This window comes from Lutjanus erythropterus, chromosome 20 (genome assembly GCF_056507025.1).
Source record: "Lutjanus erythropterus isolate fLutEry1 chromosome 20, fLutEry1.hap2, whole genome shotgun sequence".
NCBI lineage: Eukaryota > Metazoa > Chordata > Actinopteri > Lutjaniformes > Lutjanidae > Lutjanus > Lutjanus erythropterus.
Window position 1 is genome coordinate 2086178 of NC_139336.1, and position 22190 is coordinate 2108367.

Genomic DNA, 22190 nt, shown 5'->3' on the forward strand with positions numbered 1-22190 from the left:
TTGTAGAGAGTACAGTGTACAGTTGCAGGGGGAGAAGGTCCACACTGAAAGGCTGTGTCTACAATGTAATTCAAATCCACAACCTTCTTCACAAATCCTGTTTCTCATGATTATTTTTATTATCAGCTAATCTGAAATCGCGTTTTCATAACACTTTGCAATAAGTGTCCATTCATTAACATGAGGTAATGCAGTAATAAGCATTAATTAACAGTTAATTAACAGTTAAGTAATGTGCCAAATCATTTTCTACTGGTATTTATGTCAACTAAGGTATAAATTTATATATCATTGAATAGTTTATAAAGATGCCATAAACTAACAGTTAAATAATGCATTAACAAGCATTAAGTAATTGTTAAGCATTATTAGAGGTTTACATGTTAATTAAAGCCTTTATAAATACTAGTAAATATTTGATAGAGACGGTAATAAAAAGTCCAAAGATACTCACTTTACTCTGATAGAAAACAGAAAAGCAGAAAAAGAATGTTTGACATTTTTGCTTGGAAAATGACTAGAACTATTAATAGAAAATTACTATTGCTGTTTTGTTGATTTCAACTGTTGACTGTTAATGGGAGTGTGTTTGCTTGTTTTACGATCTCGGTCTGTAACACTCAGCCTCCCCCTCGCAAACATATGAGTGATGATGTCACAGACTTGGGCCGGATGAACCTGTTTGGGGGCCCGGGGGCAAGATGCAAAAGCAAAAATGTTCTCATGTTTATGTTCCATATAAGCACAACATACTGAAACATTAGAGCTCTAAAACAAGATTTAAACTCATGCCTCATGGTTATAAAATAATGCAGTTTATATATGTATATGCTAATAATATGTTGAATTATCAGCTAACATATTTTCAGTTCATTAAACAAACTCAGAGTAATTAGTTTGAACCTGGAGCCTTCAGGCCATATGAGGGCCAGGGGCTACAGAGCATAGACACTTCAGTACAGTACAGTCAGACCTGGTACTGCTCCACACACTCAGTGTGTACTTGTATGAATACACAAGTACAATGTTTGTGAAAGTGTGTGTGCCTGCTGAACCCTGACTCAGTCATGTGAGGTTGTGAGTCAAGGACTTAAGCTGAGTGAGTTCCTGGTTGTAAAGTTGTGAGGATTATGGCATTTGAGCTGAAGGTCAGAGATGGTTCAGCTCTACGATATTAAAATCACAGCTAATACGCTCAGTTATGTGCCCTATTAACCTGCACGGCTCAGAGAGAAGCTGGCATGTGTTGTGTTCGCTTCTTCCTGTTTAAATGTCTGTTTGTTTGTGACTTGAGTGTGTGTTTAGTTGAGCTTCATGTCATGCTCCATCCTGTCCACTGCTGATGTGAATCTTTTATTTATGTGTCTTTCCCCTCAGTGATGCCTTTGACTTCCAGTTTGGTGCAGTTATCCTGCGACTGAAAGAGGGGCTGGACGTGTCCCATATCCAAGGACAAGGTATAAACCACATGAACACACACAGCGTGTTTCTACAGATGTGTTGAAATCAGTCTGATGTAGGGCTGCAGCTGTGGATTATTTTCATAGTCAATTAATTGGTCAATTATTTTCATGATTAATCGATTAATAGTTGTTTGGTCCATAAAATGGTGAAAAATGTCAATCAGTGTTTCCAAGTCCAAGATGACATCCACCAGTGTCTTGTTCTGTCTACAACTCAAAAATATTCAGTTGACTGTTAGAGAGGAGTAAAGAAACCAGAAAATATTCACATTTAAGAAGCTGGGATCAGAGAATTTAGACTGTTTGTCCTGAAAAAAATATTCAAACTGGTTATCAAAATGGCAGTTAATTTAAAAATCTTTTAATCAGTTAATCGCTGCAGCTCTAATCTGATGTTTCCATTATTAATATGTAACACAATATGGCAGATGTATCCAGAAACTGATCAGTGAATTTTGTTCTTTCCACATATATTAAATCTGAAAAAACCTTCAGACGTGTGAAGCAAAAAGTTAAAATACAGACAAATAAATAAATTCTCTAATGAATCCTGATATTTGAATACTGGCTGAGTCTCTAATGCTGGCATATAGAGTTGTACTCAGAAGTTTGAATTTTGAGTCAACATTTGAATGCTGCACAAGTTGGTTGTGGAAGAAATTGTCAGCATATTGTTATCATAGAGACAAAACCCTTTTTTATTCTCTCACCACATCTGTGCTTCTTCCCAGCGTCTTCCAGTGCCCTACCACTGCTTCTCTGCCAGAGAAAAACAAATCACTTTATTCAGATTGAGGATTTTGTTTCCTTTTTTGGGCAATGACATCATAGAACATGCCGTCAGTCAGCTTCATTGGAAAACCTCAACAGTAGCTTTGAATGTACTAATAAGAATTACTGATTAGAGAAAAACAGTGGTAAAAAAAAAAATCATAACAGCAGAAGGCAGGTGTGGGGCAAGATCCAAAAACACGAGATCCTACAGTTCCCATAATGCTTGATATTATCTTTTGTTGATGTTGCATTATAATGCAAAGTCTGTCTTATAAACAGGGTTGACAGGGTTACTTTAAAAAATATATTCAGTTACAGTTACTAATTACCTGTTAAAAAATGTAGTTAGTAACATAATCCAAGTATCACAATATTAAAGTAATGTAACATGATTTCTTTCTGTTACTTTTGGATTACCTCAGTATAAAATATGGTGATATTGTTTAGCCTAATATAGTTTTTTAGGGGTGCAACTAATGCTTATTATTGTAATTATTTTCTCAATTAATCGATTAGTTGTTTGGTCTGTGAAATATCAGAAAAGTCCAAGATGATGTACTCCAGTGTCTTGTTCTGTCCACAACTCAAAGATATTCCGTTTACTGTCAGAGAGGAGTAAAGAAACCAGAAAATATTCACATTTAAGAAGCTGAAATCAGAGAATTCTGACTTTTTTAATTGAAAAATGATTGAATGATGATCAAAATAGATTCAATAAATAATAGATTAATGATTGCAGCCTAAGCAACCATGACACCTAAGTGTTTTATGTTCCTTGTTAGATTTATTAGTTTGTCCAGCTGTTCCTTGATTGATTGACTGATTTAAAGACAAAACGTGTTGAAATTTCCACCCAGTGAATCATTTTTTCACTGGAGGTCATGGTTATAAATTGGCAGCTGTGTGTACACTGTGCATGGTAGGATATCCTTCTTTATTTTAACGCTGTAATCTTACTAATAATCTTAATTTTTGCTAAATGTGTCTGTAATCTGATTGTGTCTTTTTTTTATCTGAAACTGTAATGGAATAAGGTTATGTTTTTTTTGTATCCAGAGTAGATATTCCTTGTTATAAACCTGGGGTGTACCAGAGAGATCATAGAGATTGTACAGTCTAAAACAAATGTGTTTCTAATAACCCACCATCTTGCTTTCCCTCTCTCCCTCTCCATCCATCCTCTCATTCCACTTCCTCCCAGATGAGCTACTGTCCTCCCAGGAGAAGTCCTCAGGGATGAAAGACGTGATTGTGTCCATAGACACCAGCAAAGACTCTGACGCCGATTCGTCCAAGCCGTCCTCCAAGGCCACCAGCTTGCAAAACAGTCCAGCGATACAGAAAGGTCAGCAGCCACACTGTGACGCCACTACAGTCATCTGCATCACTCTTTATGTTCACACACAGTCTGCTGAGTGAGCTGTTCACTGACATCAGGAGAGGAAATAACACAATGATCATTCATGAACTTACATGAATATATTTATATATTAAAGCTATCGCAGCATTTCTATACCATAAACTTGTAATGTATACATTATTCAGTGTTTTTGTTGCTTAAACACCAGTTCAGGAAGGCTTTTCATCCAGGAAATCAGTTTAACACCATTCTCAGTGAGCCCTCTTAATCCATCAATAGCTTTCTTTATTCTGCCTCCATACACACAAACACAGACACACACACACACACACACACACACACACACACACACACACACACACACACACACACACACACACACACACACATACACACACACACACTGTCCTGACAGGAAGTAGCCTCAGTGACCCATGACCCCAGTCTTCCCACTGGGCCCAGTTTGTTAGTCTACAGATGTCTTAGGCCACATTGAGTGAGTGAGTGTGTGTGTGTGTGTTTGTGTTTGTGACAGAAAGATCTACACCATCAGTGTTGTCGTGTACAAGTTCCACCCACAAAACTCTGAGGAAGCAAACTGTAATAGATGAGCTAGTGTTACATCTTTTGATCAAAGTTTAGCAACAGTAAACAAAACCGGCTTTAGAGAGCACCTTTCACGTTTTTTGTGAGTTTCGCAGCAACAGTAGGTTCTTCAGTGCGATTGGAAAATGAGAGTGAGATGAGGAGCTTTGAGGACCTACAGACTGTACCCCCTCAACCCCCCCCCCCCTCCGGAAATACCACTCTGTGCCTGTGTCATACAAAGAGATTTTTTATTACAACTTTTGTACAATATTTGTGGTCTTAACCATAATGTCTATCACTATGCTTACCGAAATAACCAGTTTTATTTCTTGTATTTCCCAAAGACCCTGTTTGCTGCTCAGCTCCTGTTTTAATTTGCTACTGACTTTATGTGACATTAATGTAAACTGTACAGCTCATCCATGTTTGTCTTGATAAATATATAAACATACATTTCCACAGCACTAATTCCATCAATACATCATTATTGTGTCATTTTAACAGACATGTTCTAAGTCTGTTGTAATTCACTTTTTTTAAGTTGGTATTAAGTCGCAGATGTTTCACATTAACATCTTTAAGTTTAGCTTGGGAACCAGCCGAATCTGTGGGCTGATTAATTTGCTCTGACAGTAATGTCTGGCCACCCTAGATTTCCACCAGTCCTGGATCTTGTCAGGCCAAGCACACAGTTCATTTAATGTGGATTAGGTTTGATAGGTGATTGACAGAGGAGTGTCATTGGTCCAGATTTGAAGAGTCAGCAGGTTCACAAAACTTAGATCAAACTGTCAGACCAGGCAGTGTTGATAAAATATGATTTTCACAATTTAAATGTTTGCAGAAACACATTAGGCATTATCATCAGTCTGGGCTACATTTTATTGACTCATAGAGCATAATCCACTGCTTGTAGGCTTTTAACTTGAAACACCTCCAGGAAGTGTTGAGTTTCACTGGCAGTAGCTTAACAGCAGTAGAAAAAAGTCAAAGTAGAAGCAAATGGAACTAATTAGTGAATGAAAAGAGAGTTTGTTTTGGAGTGGTGAGTGTTGTTGGACTGATGGAATGAGTGCTGTGGAACTGAACATGCTGACTTCACCATATGAGCCATTATAAACACAGTAATACCACCACCACCACCCATCAATGTATTATGGCAACACTCTATGAAGATCTTGACTATAATGCATTATAGGTACATTCATAAGATGTAATGTATTTATAAGGATTTATAAAATTCTTAATAATTGTTTATAATTATGCTTGACAGCTTATTACAAGGTTTATAATGTATTATAAGTGGTGGATATAATGCTCCATGTTTAAGTGACCTCTGTGTTTGAAAGAAGAATCCTGGGTTACGCTGCACATTATAACTACCATGATTGTAGCCTGTAGTTATAAAGACACATTATGTATCATAATGAATTAATAATTATATGTTTCTGAAATGGAATGTCTTATAAATGTCAATAATATGCTTTGTGAACTTAAAGGGACAACACTGCTTATTAGAAGTTGTGTGGTGCTTATAAGACATTATTCCATTTCAGATAATTAGAATTTCTAGTCTGTTCTGATACAAGTGCACAAATGTATCATAACAAATTTATAAAATCGGTTTCTGAAAAAACACAGTTCATGACCGAAATTATTGATCTTTATAAGGTATTATTTCAGAAACATTACAATGTGTTATGACATGTTAGAGCAGTTCTCAATGTGAATCATAACACTTGATAAATGCTACTGATCTGAAATGGAATAATGTCTTATAATCACCACACAGCTGCTAATAAGCAGTGCTGTCACTTTACTTAAAGCTCACAAAGACATGCCAGTGTATTATTGATGTTTATAAGACATCATTCCATTTCAGAACCATATCATTTATAATCTGATCACAATCTAATCACAGATTTTTATTTTTTTATTGAATTTTTTGTGGCTTTTGTACCAGCTGATTACTCTCTTTTCTGAGATATATGATTATGAGTTGTCACATTGTAATATAGAAATAAACATGTATTTATGAATTGTATGCATTCATTCAGTATGTAGCTGGCTGTAATGGATGTACCTCAGCTGAGGATGCAACACACAATGTGAACATGTTGGTTAATGAAGTACAAAAAGCAGTGAAGATGAAGATGAACGTGTTGATTTGGGTAATCCTCTTAGTCTCATCCAGATCTCCTACCTGAGCCGTCATTAGCACAGAGTCTCTGCCCCGTCCCCCTCCTCTTTATAGAGTTCATTTTCATTCTGAATCACCTCCTCACTGTGAGATTTTCATTTTAATCCAGGCAGAGTCTCAGTGGAGTAGCTCAGCTCTGAGAATTAGAACTGATTCATGCGTGTTTAATGCTCTCACATGTCCGTGAATGCTGCTGAACAAATGGTCAGTGGCAGCCAGATTGATTTAACTGCCGTGAGCTGGCTCCGAGCCGCTGCCTTTATTGTTCAGGTCAGGACCAAGAAAGTTCCAGAAAAAGTTAAAACTCCTGCCAGTGGAAAAGTTTCAGAACAGCTTCTTGTTTTTCCATGAAGCTGAGTGCTGGTGTGTTAGAATGCAGCTCACAACTAATACTGTATGTGTGTCTGCTTATTTTATATTTTTTGTGACTGTACATTTTCTGTTGTAAGTTCATCAAATCAACATTTCACCTCAATTATGATTTTTTCTCTCCTTTTGTCTCATATTTCCCAGATGACGATGATGATGGCAAAGCTACAACTCAGCCCCTGTTGAAAAAAGGCAGGAGATCCACTTTACTGAGTTGCCTTAAAACTTCTCTCTGCTTTGTTTTTATCCCACTCTTTGTCTCTTTTTGTTATCCTCTGTGTGCTCCTTTCCTCTTCACTCATATTTTCCTCTCTTGCTCTCCTTTCTCTCACCTCATTCTTCACAGTATATTTGTATTAACATACCGTCCTGCACCCTGCTGTCTCTGTCTTGTGTCCTGTGTTTCAGTCTTGGCTTTGGGAAATAACATTTTGTCTCCTCCTCTCTTCCTCCTGCTCTCTAGCTCGTAGCTCAGGCCCAGTCTCTGAAGCTATGCTGTATGTGATAGTGCCTTTAACTCGATCCAAGTCTCGAGTATTTAATGTTGTGAGTTGTGTGCCAACATTTCAATTTCCTCCAAAGCGTCTTTGGGTCTCTCCCGCCTGCTGCTTCTTGTCTCTCTGGAGGTGACAGTCTGTCTGTAGCTTTCTTTTCCAGGATGAAAACTGCTCTCCTGTTTTCATGTGTCCAGCCGTGTCCAGCTAACTCTCAGCTTCTCTCCTGTTTGTTTGCTCTGTTAGTGCTGACGGTGTTTCCCCTGTCAGCATCAAGACTAAATCAAAGAAATCATCCAGACATTAGAGAAATTGTGCAACTGTAACTTCTTGTAACACTTCCTGTGAAGCTCTTCATGTCTATAATGCATTATAAGCACATTTGAAAGACATTATATTGCATTTATATGGCTGTATAAATCTTTATAATCATGCCTGACAACTTGTAAAGTATTATAAGTGGTGGACATAATGTATTATAAGGTCAGCATTCATAATGCTCCATGCCAAAAGAAGAATCCTGAGTTACACAGCAAATTATAATTACCATGGCTTTAGCCAGTTATAAAGATACAGAGAATTGCTCTAATGTACCATAACAGATTATACATAAATTCTACTGATCTGAAATGGAATAATGTCTTATAATCACCACACAGCTGCTAATACGCAGTGCTGTCACTTTACTTAAAGCTCACAAAGACATGCCATAGTGTATTATTGATCTTTATAAGACATTATTCCATCTCAGACACAGAATTTCTAATCTGTTAAGATATATTAGAGCAATTCTCTGTGTGTCTTCATAACTGTTTATAACAACAGTTATAATGTGCTGTGTAACCCAGGACTCAGATTCTTCTTATGCATGAAGCTATAAAGTATTATGAATAATAAATGTATAACGCATGATGTCCATCACTTAAAATAGTTTATAAACCTTGTTTTAAGTTGCCATGCATAAATGTAAACATTTATAAAGTTTCATAAAGCTTTATAAATGTCATAAATTATAATATATGAATGTGCCTATGAGGTGTTACAGATGTGATGACCTTCAGTGTTCCCAGAAGCCTCATTATGAGCGATAAAACTCACGCCTGCTTCAATCAATACATTGACTTAATACTCAGTGTGGAATCAGCAGTAGCTTGTGCTAATGTTAGCTGATGTTAGCTACTCTTTAATAGATATTGCTGTGAGTCAGTTCACTGATGGCCATTAACTACAATTTGCTTTTTGATTCTCATTCAAACATTTTCCAAAACATATTTTCATTTTATTGTCAGTTTTCTAACTTGAAGGCAGCCTTTGTTACTAAATAATGATGAAACGATTTGCCAAAAATGTTTTCATAGCGTCACTGATGTGGAGAAGTTCTGGCCAGTTCTGATGGGAATTTTCCACTGCTCTCTGACACGTTAAAGTTAATTTATTTAATTTAATTAAGATACTTTATTGTTCTCAGACTCATGTTTATTGCCAAACAGATTTGCACATACAAGGAATTTACTTTGTACTAAATAGAAAACAGTTGAGTGGGTGATTCTGAGACACATTGATATGCAAACATAAATATCATCAAATACCAACAGTAAATTCATTTTACACATGAAATCCACATTTAAACAAAATCTAAACTATATTGAAATGAAGATGAAAATAGTTGGTTGTCAGTGTCTAGAAGGTAGAAAATCAGTCTATAAAGGTGTAATGTAGATGCTCTTGAGAATAAAGATCTCAAGGCAAATTCACACCAAGTCTAATGAGGCTCTGGCTGGAAGTCAGAACAGATTGTCTCAGAGTTTATGACTCAGAGTTTGTTCCTCTGACACTTTGAAAACATACTTGTGATTTTTAAGTAATGCAACATTTTTCTATAACAAGCAAAACTGCTGTTGAGTTTAAACCCCACAGAACTATGAAAATCCACACTTTTAAGAACTACAAAACAATCTACAGGGGAAACACTCATCACAGCTGTAGCGCTTGATATGATTTAAGTGCTCACCATCATACCTTTTTAAAAACCACTGTAGTTCTACTATCATTCAAACTCAAGGCAACATTATTCTACAGACACAGTGAGCACAACCAGCACTTTACATCCCAGATTTGTCCACCTGGGATGTTTGGTACCACGCTCAGGTCTCTGACCAGACCAAAAAATGATATTCATTAGTTAAATGTTGCTATCTAAATGAGCTTTTGCTGTGTTTGTGTGTGCTATGGTGTGTGTGTGTGTGTGTGTGTGTGTGTGTGTGTGTGTGTGTGTGTGTGTGTGTGTGTGTGTGTGTGTGTGTGTGTGTGTGTGTGTGTGTGTGTGTGTTTGGCAACCATCCGTGCAGACAAGAAGAGCCCGACTGTCCCACTGAATGTGTCTGACCAGAGGCTGCTGGAAGCCAGCCAGCAGTTCCAGAAGAAACAGGGGAAGGGCACAGTGGACGTCTGGTGGCTGTTTGATGACGGAGGTGAGTCTAGGACGAGGAAATAACTCTGATTTGAGGAGATTAGTCCAAGTTATCCACCACATGCAGTAGATCAGAGTGCAAATATCTGTATGTGGCAGTGCACTAGTTTCCACTACATCATCTTCAGAACATACATGTACTGTTCTGAAGAAGCATGAAAGCACAAAAATAAATAATGAGAAGGTAAGTTTATGTATTCCATTCAGACACAAGGCAATTCAAAGTGCTTTACATGAGCATAGAAATACATAAAAATAATACGTTAAAAGAACATTAAAATTGCATTTCAGATCATAACCATGATCATCACCAAAAGGTAAAGCAGAAATTGCATTTAAAAGACATAAAAGCAATAGCAAACACATGCTACAGATTAACTTAAGATCTTAGCTACAAGTATCTATCACAGCTCAATATTTTCCCTTCCTTTTGATTTCTATAGTTTGTAGTTTGTTTTGGGAAAATAGTTCAGATTATTTCATGTGAGTTTGAATGAGGTTCTCCTCCACAGTCAGTGTATTACCTACAGTAGATGTCAGATGACAGTTAAGAGCAGCAGCAGGGGTACTGGTGTAGGAAGCTGAGCAGTGTACTGTTGTGGACAGGGTCAGTAGCAAGACGTATTTTAGACACCTGAAAAAATCAGTATCAGTTTAAGTGAACATTATATTTAAAATATTTTCACTGCTTTGTCTTGCTGTCAGAGAGACATTTCTCACAGGAAGCTGCCGTTATATAAGCTGCCCCCTCCAAAGTCCGTAAGTCGAAATCAGTCATTTTGCGTCACAGAACGCAGAGTTGTTGGTCTGCCACTGCCTTGATCTGACAGTTTGTTTGTGTTTTAATTTGACTTTTGTGTTTGACATTTGCGTTTTGGATTGACAGCAACACAAACAAACTGACACATCAAGGCAGTGGTAGACCAACAACTCCTCTGTTCTGCAAAGTAAAATGACAAATTTCTCATATGGACACTGATAGATTTGGAGAGAGTGATTTTATATATAACAGCCCTTTCTCATCAGAAAAGTCTGTCTGACAGCAAAGTAAAGTTGTGAAAACATTCTAAATGTAGTGTACACTTAAACTGATATTGATTTTTTTTAGACATCTAAAATACATTTTGCTGCTGACCCTGTCCTCCTACTTAGCCCGCTATTGTAGATAATACACTGTACCTCATACAACCCCACTTCAAATAAACAAAAAACAAACAAACAAACAAAAGAATGATTCTCTTTAATGTCCAGAAACATTGCATGCAAACCGTTTTCCCCTAACATCCATGAGCGGTATGCACAGATCAGTTTAGATTTTCTCAGCTGTCAGCAGGGCAATACAGACACATGGACCTGAATTGATACTCAAAATTACAGAGAAATATCAATCAATCAACAGCTGTTAGAAAGATGAAGTGGTTTCAGCAATGTGTTGATCAGAGGAGCTGACAAAGCCAATATGTCAACATGACTAAGGCTTTGTTGGACAAGATGATTTTGGGTGTCTGTCTGTCTGTCAGCCCAGTGGGTGTAAAGAAGTGAACCAGGCCAGAGGCATGACTCGTGTTCAAGACACTGTGACATGTGACACTTCAAATCTGCCTCATCACCATCAACATGTCACACTCTTCACTATTGGCAGCAGAAGTTCAGGCAAAACTACAGTGATCTCACTTGTGGCTTAGTGCTGAACTGCTGTTTATAGCAGATTTTTTGGATGACAATTTCCATATTCTGCAGTAAAATTGACTGTATGGATTTTTTTTGCCCTGATGACAAAGAAATATATTACTGTGGGATGGCAGTTTGCAGCATGGAGGTTTACTAAGACTGCCTTAATAATTAGGATTTATTGGAAAGCATAACTCCTTTAAGGAATAGGGCAGTACATAAGTGTGTGCAACTGAGGGCAGCAGGTGAGTGATGATGCTGCTCATAGTGGAGCAGAAACTTAAACTTAACACTAAGTTGTCAGTGTGACAATAAATGTACAGTTCAGGTTACAGTGTGTCAGTTAATAAATGCTGCAGTTTCTTAAGAACAAGAACAAATTCTGTTTTTTCCCAACTGCTGAAACAGTGATGGGGTTAGCCCTAGGTAAACCTAAGTAGAAAAGGGTAACATTAAGCTAAAGCTAGTGCTAGTGTTGTTCCTTAGTTGTGTGTGACAATGCTGATCCTCAGATGTATCGATCGATGTGCTGGTCTCAACATGAGACTGACCCTTCAAATAAAATCTGCAGCGATGACGGTAATGAACTCAACCCCACGGTAAGCATAATGTGACTGTGGTAATGCAGTTATCATCACAAGCCTATTCAAGTGTTTACATTTTGTTTCAATATTTTACCAAGTATGCAATGAAAACTCAATTAACACCAGCACCATTTTCTGAAGTGTCTGAAGTACAACATTTGTGGGTATGAAGCCAGTTAGGGATCACGTTTCTGCTGTGCCACAATAGTGGCTCCTGCTGGTTGCTCAGAGGGACAGGGTGGTCTTATTCGAAAAACAGAATATACATTGAAGCATTTATAATGTGTCACTTTTTCTTTGTGTTAAATATCTGTCTTATGTTCCTGTCCAGGTCTGACCCTGCTGATCCCCTACCTGCTGACCAACAAGAAGAGGTGGAAGGATTGTAAGATCCGCGTTTTCATCGGAGGAAAGATCAACAGGATTGATCACGACCGCCGAGCGTAAGCACTGATCGATCTTCCCATCCATGCGAGATTAATTCACTAAATTTATCAAAAGCAATGACTGTTGGCTTGCTTTTTCCCAGTATATCACACTTTTGCTTCTACTGTTGCCATGGTAGTCAACATCCACATCAGTATTTGAATGCTATTGGGCGAGGTAGGAGATGATGCATCAGCTGCACTGAAGAATAGGCAGAAGACTGATTAAGGGCGAGAATAGGAGCTTGTCTGTGGCATTTAATTAGTTGCAAAACCTGCGTACATGAAAACCAGGATACGAACACACAGAAAGTATCTGTTGTGTTTGCAGATAACTACTAAAGCTTACATTACTATTACTCACACCGTGTGTGTAACTGTAGGTGGAGCAGACGTTAGAAAGCAGCATGCAGCTTGTTAGCAGTGAACTGGAGCCATCTGCTTTCCTTTCAGCACCACTCTGCTGTCTCCTCAGCTGCTGCTGACAACACAACGCACTGACACTGCATAGTCTGCAGGCACATATACACACAGATTAACATGTTAGCCATAACAACTGATTTATTTATCTACTAAGATCATTCTACTGGCAGATGCACTCTAAATACTAATTCTGACTCTGTCTTGTGAATGTACATTATGTTCTATAGAAATGGGAGCATGCAATCTGAGATCACTCAAATTTTAAATGTGCAAAACTAAGAAAATTTGGTTGCAAATCATAAAAAATGACTTGTGTTTCTTACCAGTGAAATTTTCAAATTTGACATTGTTCATTCCATGTTTGGTTGATGTCCGTTAACAGTGAAATCAGGAGGTAACAGTTCTGTAAGACAAATGGCCAGACTTTGGCTGTTTTTATTTTACTTTAGTTTTTAGTGACCAGAAATATAAAAGCTTTGATAAACTTTAATGTGTCTTAATTAACACATAAAATGTTTTTTTTTAATTACTGTTAAAATGGACTGGTTAGAGACTGGGAACCAGCTGCAGATAGCTAATCTACCTGTAACTAATGATTAACTTGATTATAGATCAGTCTGTCGGTTATTTTCTCGATTAATCGATTAATTAATCCTATTTCAATCTTGCCAGTGTGCTCCACATGTTTGGACCTAATTTTCAAGTCGCTTCAATAATGATTCTTTTCATTATCAACCAATCTGTTGATCATTTTCTCCATTAATCAATTAGTTGTTTGGTCCATACAATGGGGAAAAATATTAATTAGTGTTTTTCAAAGCCCAAAATGACATCCTGAAATATTTTGTGTTGTGCACAACTTAAAGATATTCAGTTTACTGTCAGAGAGCAGTAAAGACGCTAGAAAATCTTCACATTTAAGAAGCTGAAATGAGCTTAAAAATGTCTCAAAATGATTAATCAGTTATCAGACTAGTTGGTGATTAATTAAATAATTGATTATTAAGTAGCTCTAGGGAATGCATTTAATTTCTGTCACTGCTGTGTGGTTTTGTAAGTTGAGTAAAAAGTCTGCTTTAACCTTTCTGCTGTGGTGCGTTTAAGGACACCAGAAGAAGACAAGATGTTCAGGCAATTAAATATTTACTGAGAATATTTCAGCAAGCAGTTTTCCTAGTGCAGTGAGATGAACTAAGACTATTCTCTGCCTAGAATGAATGAAATAAGTCTAAAATACGATGACTCATTGTGGAAAGGGCTCATTAGCAATGTAACACAATGTAACTTTGTGGTTAATGAGCAAGAACACAGAGAAACCATCAGTATGTTTCTTTGTAGCTGGCTTAGTGGCTGAAAACTAGACAAACTAAAGAGTGGAGAAGCCATCAGCACATGCTGTGAACATCCTGTTTGTGGTTTCATTCCTCCTGGGCTTTGTCCTCCTCACAGTCATTAGTGTGCGACCACGAGCGGTCATTTCCTTGTTATTGTGGAGCAACCTTTCTCATCATGTCTCATTACTCTGTTAATTATCTAACTTTGCTGATATGAACAAACACTTTGACTTTCATCACTCACACACACTGTAACTCACACATTAGCTTCCTATTTTTGTTCAGTATTGATATTATTGGAAAAGAAAGATAAGAATATTGAAATCAATCTTATGTCTGTGTTAAAGTTTAAAATGTGGGCACTATTTGCCCTTGTTTTTGTGTCTAAGTGACCAATGGAGACAACAGATTTTTGAACTTGTGCAATGCAGCTGTCAACCATGAAACATGCTGCTATGTAAACCTTATGGGAAACTGTGCCTATCAAAGCCTAAATGTGTTTGTTTTGCCACTGACAAGCTCAGATTATAACATAAACCTCACCAAAACCATCTTGGTTTGTTTCCACTGTTCCAACCATCACACTGGTTGTTTGTTGCAAATAAACCCTTAATTCTCAGAGATAGATGTGAAAATATTCTGGCTGTACACGCTGTTTCTCCACGCTGCCTCTTGCTGCTCTGCTGATATAATTACATCTAACTGAATTAAGAGTTTGAATTTCAACCAGAGTTTCTGATTGTTGGAACAGTGGAAAGATGAACTAAGGTGGTTTTAGTGGGTGTTATTTTGTTTCTGTTTAGTTTGAATGAAGTGTGTTTTATGATGATAAAATAACAGTTTCTGTAAATGGAGTTTGGTTAGTTTGGCAATAAATCAACTGTTTCTGGTTAAATAAAAAGGATCTTCCTCTTTCACACAAAGCTCTCTCTCTGCAGGGATCCTTTCCATAATGTTGTCAGAGCCATAATAGCTGCTCTGAGCCTGGCAAAACAAACACTTTTAGTTGACAGACACAATTGACCCGTTTCACAGCTGTCGGTTGCAGCACTCTCACTCAATACTGGAGCAATTTCAAAAATTGTTGCCCTCTTTAGTCACTTAGACACAGACACATGGGGAAATAGGTTCCAGGTTGAAAAATACTGAGTTACCCTTTAAGCACAGAGCTGGAGTCAGGATATGGTTAGCCTAGCTTAGCATAAAGCCTGGAGGAAGAAGGAAAAGCTGTCCTTGCCTGACTCTGTCTAAATGAAAAAAATAACCGACCAAGGCCTGTAAAGCTCACTGATTAGCATGCTGTATTTAGTCTGTTTTACCTGTACACAAACAAAAATTAAACATGTGATTGATATCATGTTCTCATCTGACTCTCTAAAAAAGCAAATAAGCCTGTCACATAATGTGGAACTATTCCTTTAAGGATGTTATGTTTCCAGTATTATTTATATCTGCACAAACCGAGCAGACCGAGTCAGCACAAACACGTCTCTCAGCCTCTGCTGCTTACTGCCCCCCCCCCAACACACACACACACACACACACACACACACTCTTCCCACCCCATCTCTCTCGGTCTCTCATTGTCCCTTACAGCTGCCTCCTACCTCCTTTTGTTGGATAAAATTAGCTTGGTGCTAGCAGCCGAGCCTTTTATCTCTGTGTGCGAGCGCACAGCTCTGTGTGCACTTTGAAAATCCTCTTTGTGTTTGTTTACTGCAAAACTACAGACTGGCCACTTCAGCAGACAGACACACACTTCACTGTGTCTGTATCCAACTATTTTTGACCAATACTGACATAGATTGCAGTATACAATCTATTTCTTAAGATAAATATAAGAAACTTTTAACTGAATTCTGCTGTTATTTTATTAATTAATTTCAAAGGATCAGTTAACTGAAATTAAACAACAAAATAAATCTTACTAACAGCCACAGAATGCACTTTTAATAGTTTACGAAGGGAATGTTTCATTGGAAGAAGGTAGTCCCTGTAACAAAGCCACCTGTTCTCTGGATGTACCCTTTCTGTAAAAAGGGTACATCCACACTGACAGCTAGCAAAGAATATAATTTGTTTAATAAAATTCTTTTCTGTATTACAGAAGTACATTGTCCATAAACTACATGTCCCAGAATGCATCCAGACTTTGTTTTCCACACACTAAAGATGTCTAGCTAGCCACTAGCTAGTAATGTTGATGGTAACAGTCGAGCAAAAAGCCAGCATTTCATTTTGAAGTAAATAAACAGTTTGTACCTTGCTCATAGGCTACACAAACTGAAACAACCCTTATTGTTATTTTGACTTTATTTATATTACTTTGTATATTTCATTGTTTAAAATAAATTGTATAATAGTTGTACAAATGTAATATGATAACAAGTACACACATGTATATAGGCTAGTTTTACATTTAAAACTAACCCTTTGGGATAACCATAATGCTGATGTGGCCTGGAATCAAGTTTGATATAGACTGTCAAGCACGGCTTTATTAAACCGCAAGATTTTTGAAAGGGGTTTGGTGGGAGCCAAGTTAGCCCTCTGAGATAATGCGTGGTAACTACACTAACAACAGATTGGAAATGTGTAACACTAGATATTAAATAAAAGCCTTTAAGACTATATCATCAGCAGATTCACCACTTCTAAGTAGAATGCAGAAGACTGCAGTGCCTCTGTCTCAGACCTACTACATATCCATAGTGTCTGCAGCTGTCTCTTTTTGGGAGTATAGTCCAGACTTCACTCAAACTCATTCTGGGTCCTGGTCTGCAGCTGACTGTACCTGGACAGGCAGACTTGACATAGTGAAAAGATTTTAAATCCTGGAGAGTGAGACAAATATCTAGAGATGTACACTGCACACTCACGTGAATAAAACCAACAACCTTGACTTGAAGAAACTCAGTCGACTGAGGAGTCACAGGGGGCAGCCCTAACATTTATTCTTTTTTAAAATCTCTCCATCTTCTAAGCCAGAACTCACACACATTTGCATATCATTGCTGTCTCGTGAAAACTGTTTATCTCCAAATTTTTAATTTTTCAGTCCTTCTTTGTGGGTTGAGACAATTCTTATTTGTATTTTTTAAGCCAAATAACCCATTTGCAAAGCCATCCAATCATCTGAAAAATGCACTGCCACTAAGCTGAAAACATGACTGTTTTTAGTAGTTCCTGAATGGTTGACATTTTGGACATTCATTGACATTTTCATTCATTTTCATCTGGGCTCTTTAAAAAGTGAGCATTTGTGTTAATTTGGAGTGGTGTTTTTGTCTGCCTGGTATAAGCAGTATGTATTATCCTTTTAGCTCTGCTTAGGTCTCCACCAGCTCCTGAGGGAAAGATCTGCCTCTTTAGCTGTTAAATGCTTCATTATGGTCATGAGCCAGTCTAACTATGTGTGTCTGCTCCTGTTGGAAACCAGGTTGATGAGAGCACTGAGACCGAACCTAACTGTAAAACTGAGCACCGTAAAACCAAAACAACGAGCTGTGACTGGCTATAAAGCTTTATAGAGTTGCAGGAACTGAGGAGCTGCTGTTAATTCTCTGTAGGTTCATCACTGAGTGACACATTTTTCATTACATACAGTGGTTTGCAATATAAAATATCTGATCAGAGAAGCATTTATTGGGGTTTTCACATGTGAAGTAGATAAACCAAAGCTCTCCTTTGTGACAGATAATGCTCTCGAGCTCTCAGCTTGTTTGAAGTTGAAGCTAAAGGAAATGAGTCTCATACACAGAATGTCTCAGTTGTCCATCTAAATCCTGTCCCACCTGTCTCCACCCTCCACAAGCTCCATCTTCAAACAGAGCTATTTAAAGCAGCTTCTCCTGGCCTTCACCGTGAATCAGAGCTCTTATCTCTGTCCACAACTCCTTGGACTGAAAATGTCTTGCAGCTGCTTTCCAGCATTTATCCTAAAGCTCTGTGTTTTTTGCTCTTTCTGTGCAGGATGGCCACTCTGCTGAGCAAGTTCAGGATAGACTTCTCGGACATCACCGTGCTGGGAGACGTAAACACCAAGCCCAAGAAGGAACAGTAAGTCTTCTTCAATAAACTTCAAAGATCAGCTCAGTCACGTTTCACACTTCTGACCATCATTACAGTAACTTCTTACTCACCATGCACCTTTTGCTGGATATGCAACACTGATTGCAAATCCTCAAATGAAAGCTGGCCAAATAAAGACCAGTTATTTCGAAAGGCCATGTAAAAACACTTCAACAATACTTTTGTCATACCACACTTTTACTTTGTTTTTTTCTATCACTGTTAATCATCACTTTCTGCAGACATTTCAAATTAAAAACCTGCCCAGAAAAGGGAGGGATTCTTCCCACTGATCCACTGGAAGTCATTTCGCTTAAAAACAAACTGCAGGAAGTGTCAAATGTCATTCATGGTAACAGCTGAAAAGCTGAATGGACTTGAAATAATTTGGGAATGAAAACGGCATGGAAGAAGAGTTTGCATAAATCTCGGAGCAGGTGGAAATTGAGAATGAAAACTTGACTTCACAAACTGCTTCACTCTGCTGTAAATTCAGACCACAGTCACTAGAACATACTCCAGTGGGATTAGACAACCACACAGGTTTCAACTGAGGACAGTATAAAGATGGACGTCACACCTCCTCTTCCTCCCACCGTACAAGAATGGAGACAAAATATCTGATATGAGCGCTTCCATGTGCTGGTGACGTCATTTAGAGCCAGAGTCTGTAGCTGGCTTAGTGGCAAGCAGAGCTCAGCTGTCATGAACCAAAAAAAACAAACTGATAAGAAAAATGAACATTTGAGCAAATATCAGTGTGATAAGTACTACCAGAAGTAACAGATGATGTTTTTAATTCGGCTCATGCCCCATCTGCTAACATGGAGGGGACAGGGTTTAAGACCTGTGCTGCAGCCAGCCACCAGGGGGACTTCCAGATTTTCTGGCTTCGATTTTGGACATCTGTCATGTTGTCGATCTCATTATATCAGCCACTTCTTTAAAAGAGAAAGCAAAAATAAATGTCCATGGTAATAGATGTCTGTGTCTGTTGTTGCTATTCACTTCAGAAAAAGTGAATTTCATAACATGATTAAAACTAGTCTTAAATGAGCGTTAAAGGGTTCTTGTGAATGAAATGCCATATCATGCAAGTAAATCTAGCAACTCACTTGCTTGACTGGGCAAGTGGTAAAAAAGAAAGAATTAAACTATTAAACTACTTTGATATTTGATTAATTATTGAAGTCATTTTTAATGCAAAATGGCAAAAAATTCTGTAATCACCCTCTCAAATATAGAGATTTCATGCTTTTCTTTGTTTCTTATCATATCAAACTAAAGATCTTTGGCTTTTAGACACAAAGAGAAATTTAAAGACATTACGTTTGACTCTGGAAAACAGGGATGGACATTTTTTTGCTATTTTATAGACGTTTCAACCACAGATTATACTTGATAATCAGCTTTAGTCTTTGTTGTTATTTAATAAGTGCTAATGAGACAACGTGTACAGGGGCAATTAAAAATGTACTATAGGCAAGTAAATCCTTGACCTACTTTGAACCCTGCACAAAGTCCATCGTTGTATTTACTACATTCTACAAAAGAATCTACATAATTCTCAGCATCATATAGAAAATTCTGCACCAGCTAAAGTCCAAATGAACCCATGACTGAATCATTAACCTCATCTGTATCCAGACACTTGTTAGTGGAATATTTGTGTAAAGATGATTAACATAAAAAGCAGTAGCAATTGTTGATTTTCATTGATAGGTTTTGGCCGGTGGAAGAGTGAATCACTGCCACCCCCATGTGGTGTGTTTGTGTAAAGACATCAGTAGAACACTGACCGTCACAGGCTCAGACACATGACTTTACATTATGGTTCACTTTGTGTTGAACAGAGAAAAGAACATATCTCTGTGACCTGATGAGATAAAGACTCGTCTCTGCTTTACTTTTGCTCATGTGGGTGCATAACAATGTTATTTTGTCATTTCCTTTAATTTAAATCATCATTCCAGCTAATGACAAATTTCAGGTTTCATTTTTGTAGAGTTATCCATCATTAATAATAATAATGATAATGATGATAATGTTGTACTTACTTAATTAATATCTGAGATCTAACATCATTACATCCTCCAGAGAATCAAGAAGTAGTTCCAGTTGAGAAGCAGTTCCAGATTTTCTGATCCATCAGAACTGTATGCCTCTGAGCTGGTTGATTTCTTTTACTGATGTCGACAGTTTTGCATTTACATTTCACGTGAAACTCCTGTGTCACACTGAAAACTTTCAACAGAGAGTCATAATGGAAAGTCTTTTTTCTACTCTGTTTTTACACTGTGTTCAGAGTATATATACAATATCAGAAGTTTTAATATTTATACTGTACAAGTATTAAAAATGATACTCGATACCTCTTTTGATACCACAGCAAGTCTTGATCATATTTCTTTATAGCTTCTGTCCTTTTGATACTATCAAATATTAGTATTGTATTGATTTTAAATTTGTGGTATGGAAAAAGTATTGATACTCTGACACTTTTAGCAACCATAAAACTGTTGCATTGACACTGAAAACCTGCATGGGCCTACCTTTTTTCCACACAGGAATCAGTAAGAGAATTAATAAAGAATCGGACTGATAAACAGAATAAATAATGGTATTTTGTATCAGTAAAATCGTATCAGTTCCTACTTAATTACATCACTAAAAAGAAATTAGAAACAGATGATCAGACAGGTTGGAAATGTCAGCGAACCTTTATTTGAAGAGACAATAAAGAAGAACAGTAAGATTATTAATCTGTAAACATGCATCAGTTTATAGATTGACTTCCTGCTTCAGCTGTGGCTAACTGTACTAATTTTACTTCACATGTCTGCAGTGAGGGATTATTAGCAATATTTTCAGTTTGACATCCAAATGAAGTGTCACTGTTCGCGTTTCTAACCTGACAGATGTGCTTGTATCAATATCACCTCTATAATAGATAAAAAGGATCGCCAAAGCCGGAGTTATGCTTTAAATCTCTGTTTGATTGGACCATATAATTGACAAGAGAAAATATGACCACTTAACACAAGCCCATCCACTCATATTGCTGTTTTATCACATTTTCAAAGAATCCAGTGAAGGCCTAAGGCTGTCTGAGTGCTCTTTCAGTGTGATGTTGTGTGCTGGTTTGTTAAGGGGATTAAACATGAAGCTTCTGTTGTTGTTCTCACGCAGAATGTCAGCCTTTGAGGAGATGATTGAGCCGTATCGGCTGAAGGAAGACGACATGGAGCAGGAGGCGGCCGAGAGGCTGAAGAACAGCGAACCCTGGAGGATCACTGACAACGAGCTGGAGCTGTACCGCGCCAAGGTCAGCACACTGCTACTCACTAAAACTCACTCTATACTGTTTCATTCTGTGTGTCTTCATTTCCAAACGCTCTATATCCATATGATTACATCCTCTTGTCTTTGCAGCACAGAAACAGGCCAGAGGAGTGAACAGTTTTCTAATCTACTGCTGCTCACTTTAACTGGTTATATAAACAGAGTGGTGAGCCAGCAGTGTGCAGTGTGAGCTGTCCTGCTGGCTCAGAGTCAGTGCTGTAGCAGCTCCTGATAGTTATCTGTAAACTGATATCTGAATGTTTGAACCTGTTTGTTTTGCTCTGCAGACTAATCGTCAGATCAGACTCAACGAACTGCTGAAGGAGCACTCGAGCACAGCCAACCTCATCGTCATGTAAGCTGCTGCTCTATCTGTCTGTGTGTGTGCGTGTGTGTGTGTGTGTGTGTTTTCATTGAAACAAGCTGATTATACCCATTGAGTTATGTAGTGTTCTTATGTAGCAGCTGAGGCTGTATCAACTCTGCTGCTCCTTCAGGGGTGCTCTATATCTGGACATTTGAAAAGACAGATGGACTAAAACCATGTTGTATAAGATGTAAGGGCAGCATGGACATAGGACGACATGGGGACTGACAGATGGTTTGTGTTGGATCGTGCCCC

At 37.8% G+C, this 22190-nt stretch overlaps 1 protein-coding gene across 1 annotated transcript in view; it reads left to right on the top strand.

The window, feature by feature from the left end:
• slc12a2 (solute carrier family 12 member 2) overlaps nucleotides 1–22190 on the top strand; it is a 90409-nt gene that overhangs the window by 63022 nt on the left and 5197 nt on the right. Inside the window, exons 19-26 of the mRNA XM_084745326.1 lie at nucleotides 1378–1457; nucleotides 3439–3582; nucleotides 6899–6946; nucleotides 9597–9719; nucleotides 12305–12416; nucleotides 18128–18214; nucleotides 21416–21551; nucleotides 21856–21923. Coding sequence (XP_084601452.1) covers nucleotides 1378–1457; nucleotides 3439–3582; nucleotides 6899–6946; nucleotides 9597–9719; nucleotides 12305–12416; nucleotides 18128–18214; nucleotides 21416–21551; nucleotides 21856–21923 — 798 coding nt within the window. The remainder of the gene's footprint in view (nucleotides 1–1377; nucleotides 1458–3438; nucleotides 3583–6898; nucleotides 6947–9596; nucleotides 9720–12304; nucleotides 12417–18127; nucleotides 18215–21415; nucleotides 21552–21855; nucleotides 21924–22190) is intronic.